The sequence below is a fragment of the Siniperca chuatsi genome, linkage group LG10, assembly GCF_020085105.1.
Source record: "Siniperca chuatsi isolate FFG_IHB_CAS linkage group LG10, ASM2008510v1, whole genome shotgun sequence".
Taxonomy (NCBI): Eukaryota; Metazoa; Chordata; class Actinopteri; order Centrarchiformes; family Sinipercidae; genus Siniperca; species Siniperca chuatsi.
Genome location: NC_058051.1, coordinates 26,909,648 through 26,916,544, shown reverse-complemented (window position 1 = coordinate 26,916,544; position 6,897 = coordinate 26,909,648). Strand labels below are relative to the sequence as shown.

Sequence of the window (6,897 nt, the reverse complement as noted above, 5' to 3'; positions counted from 1 at the left end):
AAAATCTTACTAAAAGCACAAAAGTATTAGCATCAAAATATACTTAAAGTACCAAAAGTAAAAGTACTCATTATGCAGAATGACCCATTTCATACTGATATTATAATATTACTGGATTATAATTAGTGATGCATTAATGTCCATCGCTTTAATATTACAGCTGGAAAAAGGTGGGGCTAATTATAATTACTTTATATACTGCTGGGTATCTGAACCTACAATAATATATCCTAATTTATTAGTTGATTTATATTTTCTATTAATAATCTAAATCTGCAAGGTAACTAGTATCTAAAGCTACTAAATAAATGTAGTGAAATAACAAGTACAATATTTGTCTACAAAATGTAGTGGAATTGATGTATAAAATGGAAATACCTATGGAAATAAGTACCTCAAACGTGTACAGTACTTGAGTAAATGTAGTTACATTCCACCACTGGTAATTTCTAGGAGACAAGGTTGAGATAAACAATAATTTGAACATAGGCCTTTATTCCTCCTATGGATCACAGAAGATATCATTCTTGCTGAAAATAAATGTTTTGTACTTCAATATAGTTTTGAAGTTTGAGTGGAGACACATTGATCTGGACAAAATGAATGGCTCTCATTTGATGATTCTGTACAGTGGGAGTGAGACATAAATCGTGTAGAAGTTAATGTAGTGTGTTGTCCCATTGACTCCAACAAAGATCCAAGGTGAGTCACCATCAAGATTCTTTATCATTGAAAATATTTACCTTATCGGAGTTGTGTTGCCGAGTGTTTCTTTTGTGTTTGCCAGATATACTATAAATCCTGCATGGAGAGAAGGTGCCATTACTGGTGCATAAGACTGAATGAGCTTCCACTCTCATGTACTGCATAGGTAAAAATCACAGGTCCAACTCAATATCCATGTTTTACGTTCAGACTTTACCACACCATAAATGCTGAAGCATTTTCAAACATATATTCTACACGAGAGCAAATGCATTACTATAATAATGAAAGATGGCTGGAACTAAATGGAAATTTCTGGGGAGTGTTTTAGCTCTGTATATATGCACATTTGAGGCACAGGAAGCCATAAGGAGTTTCTGGAGAGGCAGTGGGTTGAAAATAAAGTTGTCTGTGGTGCGTTCAGATGATGGCTAGCCACTGGATATGTTGGGGAAAACTGAATAATGTAATGGTTTAATTCCTTAATGTTGTAGCTCCATGACAAGCATACCGAACAGCCTCTTTCCCTTACAATCCTTGTGCAAGTAGATGTCCATGAATAAAAATGCAATTCACTGGGCACTCATGTTCCCTTTAGAAGTGGAGCATGTAGTTCGTCTACAGTGGTTAGTTTCCAGGGCAACTTTAACTTTTTTTCTTGTGACATTTTGTTTCAAGACAATGTGCAATCAACTCTGAAGCACTCTTAGCTAATTTCATCAAGTAAAATTTGTATTGCCTGTGATGATGACTTTTTATGCACAGAACCATGACACATTCATGAGGTTTAAATATGACTTGAATAATGCTACAACTTGTACTTATTATTTTACAAGCAATGTCCATGACTTTTAGTTTAGTTTTTAGAACTATGTGTCCAAGCAACTTTCTCGTAAGAATTTTTCAAAGTGGTTATGATGTGTCAAAATGCCTTTGACGTGATTGTGTTACCTCAGTGTTTCCAGACCTAGTGTTTGTTGTACTGATTCATAAATTCAATGTTAAAAGCCAAAATGACATTCAATGAAATCACAGATGCATTCCATGTAATGACTCTGAGATTAGACTTCTTTTCCTTCCAGTCTATTTCAAAGTGAGCAGTAGTCAGTCCAGTGCAACATTATAGCCCTTTTCAGACATGGAATACGTAACATTGCTGGCTCCATCAAGCTACTTTATTAATACACATAGTGAGATGTGAAGTTGTTTGAGCATTCTTATGGAAGCCCAGTATTAATGTTAAATGATGTTTTGAGCATTAGGCCCTGCAGTGGGTATCAGGCTGTGCCGTCATAACTCTACTGAGCCCTGACATGTGACCCCATTCTCTATCCCTGACCTAACGTACCTTTAAACTACCTTTGAATCCTACTCTCACCCAAGCAAAGCCAACCTACACTGGCTGGGCCCCGCTGGCTTAATAGTCAGTTTCATGTCAATGCCATGGCCCGCTCAGTTGTCCACCATCACACTTTATCTAGTTCCATCAGTCTTACCAATAACCACTAATTAGCAACCCCTCTTGTATGAGAAACTTTTCATGAATCATGTCCCTTGTCTTATCAAAGAAAAAAGAAAATGGTTTCAATATGATGTTGTGTGTAAGCGTGCAGTCAGTCTACAGGGCACCTTCCCACCCACCCCCAGAACCACTCACCTCTTTACATGCACCCACACACTCAACACAAGCAAGTTATATTCACTCCTGTCTATAACACCACCAATGGCTCTATTCAGACAAGATGGGTCATTTATGGAAATAGCCAAGGAAAGAAGATATGAAAGAAGAAGACTGTTTTCTCACAGGCTGCATTACTGGTGGATTTTAAAATGTATTTTGCCGTTGAAGCCTTAATGAATGACAATCGTGAGTGCTAGTGATGCTCACCCCGCCTCTATTCTAGCGAATCTCCTAATACATTTTCTCATGAGTTTCAAGAGTTATTAGATAGAGAATTCTTTAAAAAGTCCAACAGTGCACATGCATAGAGCCATTAAGTTGGTTTTTAAGTTGTTAAATTCTTATTTGCGTACATGCTGTATCTACAGTGTTTTGCTGGGTATTCGTTTAATCTAATTTCATTTTAGAAAAACTGAAAATATAAGGAGGGAGACAGTTGGTGTGATTGTTATTGTGGTTGTACGAAGGTTTCTTTAACCCTTTGTTTCTCTGCGTCACGTGGGGAAAAAAATTTATTTTATAGACTGATCTGACATTAGAAGAAACTCCCTAACAACGTCAAATCAGCTAATTCAACAAGATGTCTGTTTTTTATTTCTCTGTGTATTTAACCTTGTGCTGGTGATGCTTTTATTTTAATCTGATGGCATTCATTTCAGACTTGTCGCGTTACGTTAATGTAACTTGGTCTGACCTCGTAAGATTGCCATTGTGAAAAGCGACTCATTCAGAAATGAGACCAACACGTTAAATCGCCATCACATTTACGTAACTAGGTGCATGTCTGAAAGGGGCTTATGGTTTCTCATCATACAGCCCTCTATATGTAAACAAAAGAAATAATATATACTCACCAAATGTGGTTCAGTGGATTTGAAAGGGGTTTAACTTGCAGGGTGCACAATTCAGAATTCACATGGTGGTTGTGAAATGGTTTGAGAAAGTTCCAGAGTTGCTTGACCTTCTAGCACTCACAGATTCATGAGGCAGCGCTATTGATTTAAACAGGTGTAAAGGCCCTTCTCCTGCCAAGGAAATTTAATCATGTCAGAGAGCCACCAGGTTATTGCACAAGACACTGTCACCGACGCCATAGGACACTTTTATGTCAGGGGGCTAGACAATATTAATTTTACTTTCACCTTATTCCAGGGAAGAAGTGGTGTGGAGATCCACAGCAGTTTCTTGAGAGAACACAGCAGAAACTGAAGCACCCAAAAAGAGGTTAATAAGAACATTTTATTCTTGGAAAATATCTATGAAGTGCTTGAACGAGCGCTGAATTCACATTCTGCTCAGGATTCTGACTTAACATATTCAGGATCTGTGCTCATTCTTCTTGAGAAATCCAATGATAGCGTTCTTTACTCTGTTGACTAAGCTAATTAGTTTTTTTTAAATACTCTACGTTTCATAATCAAAGCAACACTGTGATTAATTTCAATTAAACTTAAAGCATGCTTCCTCAAATCACCATCATCTCAATCTAACTGTAAAATTTCTCATATAATCAATATTTTATACAATCAGTAGCCATTTTACTTCAAAGTCATTTAAGGTCTACAAGCTTTTTCAGTGTGTGTGTGTGTGTGTGTGTGGCGTGTACTCATAGGTGAGCATGCTCAGACTAATTTCAACCCCTTTTGTGAATGGCTGATTATCACAATCTGTAGCTTAAGTTCAGGGGGAGCAGCAACATTAAGTCCTTCAGAGTGAGCAAAAGACGAGGGGAAAGAGTCAGCATGGCCCAGAAAAATAACTGTAAGTTGATGTTCTGATTATGTTAATCTTTTATACCTTTTTCAAGTACTTGAGTTGATTATGAACAAGAACACTAATAAGACAGCTAGGGTGTAAATGAATGGCACTACTAACATGCCTAGATGACATAACACATTTCACTGAAGCTTAAGACCTTTTGTTTATTGCCTCAGGATTCTCACCTTGCTTTAATTTTCATCATTGACACTTTTTAGACCTAATTGTATTATATCTCAGAATGACTCTTGAAATCTTAAAGAGAAACAATGTTATAATCATTTTAATTGTGATTTTCACCTCGGGTTGTCGTACACAAATGGCAGGTTTTATATTCATGTCGAACAAAGTTAAATTATAAATGAAAAGGGTAAGAATCTGTAAGATGTGTATTGATTCTTTTTTTTTTTAACAAGTTACGTGAGCGTATTGAGCCCATTGTGAAACCCAGCAGGAATTTCTTATTGCAACAACAGGCAGATTAGTCTCACTGAGCTCTCATTCTCTCCTTCCCTCCCTCTTTCTTTCTCTCCCTCTCTAACATGCAGTTCAATTCTCCATCAGGGAATATAGACCCTCAGATGAACATGTGGTCATGTCGCTCTTTCGCGATGGGATACTTGAACATGTATACCCGGCTTTCTTCAAGGCCATGAGCCATCCAGACCATGTCGGCGTTGCTCTGAGCATTTCCATGGCTGGTTATGTGCTGGGAGGCAGCTCCTACTTCCAGGCTTTACTCTTTGGCAGTGTCTGGGCTGGCCTCATTTATTACTGCTGCCACGAGATCTACGAAGGCTACCTGACGAGGAGGTTGAGCACAGACATGGCTGACATTCAAGCCAACTACCTGGAAAACCCAGATAACGGTTTCTGGGTGGCAGAGGCAGACGTCAACGGCCAGTCCAAGGTGGTGGGGATGGTGGCGGTGATGGGGAAAAGGAGAGGGGAGGAAGGTGAGAGGTTTGATGACTGCAACGGAGGAGTGATGGGAGGAGGCTCAGAGTTTTCCCAAGATGCTGGGGATGGGAGTTACGGCGAGATGTCCCACATGGTTGTGGTGTTTCCATGGCGCCGCAAAAACCTGGGTTCACAGTTGACAGGGAAGGCCCTTGATTTCTGCAAAGAGCAAGGCTACACCCGCCTCGTTCTGGACGTCAGCTCACCACAGACAGCAGCCATTTCCCTGAACCAAAAATTTGGTTTTGTTCAAACTGCAGCCCACAGTAACACACACGCTAATCGCTGGTTCTCCAAACTGGCCAGAATAAATGTGATGCAAATGGAGAAGTTCATTTAATGTAACCTGATACAACCTCGACTGTACAGCACGTTAAGAATATTTTGGTTAATTTATGCTTCTTGGCTCATTTAATGCAAAAATCTTTGTTGTGTGATATTCGGTCACTCATTTCTCCAGCTCGCTATCATGGTAGTTTGAAGGAAAATTCATTAAATTCCATGTTTTTTTCCACAAAGCAGCATTAATGATCTCAGTTTCCTTGTATTTCTTCTTGCCTTGATGTATTATGTATACACCTGCACCCCTGACTCCATTGCCCACAACCATGGAAAACAATGAGACAATTAGTCAACTTCCCTGGTTAATCTAATTAATTCATACTTTGCATATAGAAGAACAATAAATCTCAATAATATATTTTACTAAATCAAATGTTGGACAGAACAAGCTATATTCACATTCAATTATCTATTGTTCTCCTGTCCACCAAGGAATATGAAAATATATGTGAGAAAGGAGAAATTTAGTCATTTGAAAGCAGGAGAACTTTCTTTTAAGCCTCTTTCCAGGGAGAAGTTGAATCCCTCTGCCTCAGAGGAATTAATGCCAGCTGACTTCTAAGACCTCACAACTCTTTGCTTAAAATACCAATGAAAAATGCAGTAGTATCAGGACATTGGGAGGTTTAAAATTCTTTGGAGCTAAAAGAGCTGTGTGTATGTGCGTGGATGTGTGTGGCATAAAAAGAGGATAAAGAGTTCAGTATGCCGCAATGCATTCAGGTCATCGCACACAAGGCAAATACTGAGATTATCGACACCAAACAATAGAGAAAATGCTTAAGTGTTTCCATATTGGTGGTCTTATGATATGTGTGAGGAGGAACTGGACAAAGTAGAGGTGAGAGGACCATGGGAATATTACTCCTTTACAACAACAAAAAACTGATAGTTGGGCAATATTTCTGAAACAATGTAAACAAGGAGCTTCCTGTCAACTGATGATGATGCCTGCAGAATATATTCTTAATAAACCTGTTGTCAGGCACAGGCATTGTGCAGCATCAGCTAAACAATATGGATTTACACATTTCTCAACCTACATTGCCTCAGAAATCCCCCAAAGGTGATTCAAATGTCCAAAATAGTATCAGCACCACACAGTACCTGCTTATCTCAAGAGAGTGTGTGTCCACAGTAAGTCTATCAGGGAAGAACTTCAAGCAACCAATGTGTGCAACGACAGGTGTGGCCTGAATGACTTTCAAGAGGAGAGTACTGTATGGATAAAGCAGCTTGGCACTGAGACACACACACCATCAGAAGCCTTTGGGCATCAATCATTCCTGCTGAGGCTGTCAGGAAAAAAATTAGGCTGGTGGCCAGCAGGCAGGTGCTGAACTAGCCAGAGGAAGATGAGCCTTAATGCTGGCCAACCTGTTGTCATCCTCTCACAATTACCAGTACAACTGGCCTCAAGGTAATGACGGCTTGATTGTAATTCCTCTCAG

General features: G+C 39.1%; 1 protein-coding gene across 2 annotated transcripts; it reads left to right on the top strand.

The window, feature by feature from the left end:
- The first annotated feature begins 843 nt into the window (after positions 1-843).
- Positions 844-5,628, top strand: LOC122883485 (probable N-acetyltransferase CML6). 2 transcript variants are annotated; one of them, XM_044212228.1, is made up of 3 exons: positions 844-871; positions 3,539-3,610; positions 4,693-5,628. In XM_044212228.1, exons 1-3 carry the CDS (start codon positions 859-861, stop codon positions 5,442-5,444), a joined length of 837 nt encoding a protein of 278 aa, XP_044068163.1. In that variant the 5' UTR covers positions 844-858; the 3' UTR covers positions 5,445-5,628. The 2 variants fall into 2 exon arrangements, with proteins under 2 accessions (XP_044068163.1, XP_044068164.1); XM_044212229.1 differs by lacking the exons at positions 844-871; positions 3,539-3,610 and adding an exon at positions 3,639-4,147.
- Positions 5,629-6,897: the final 1,269 nt, after the last annotated feature.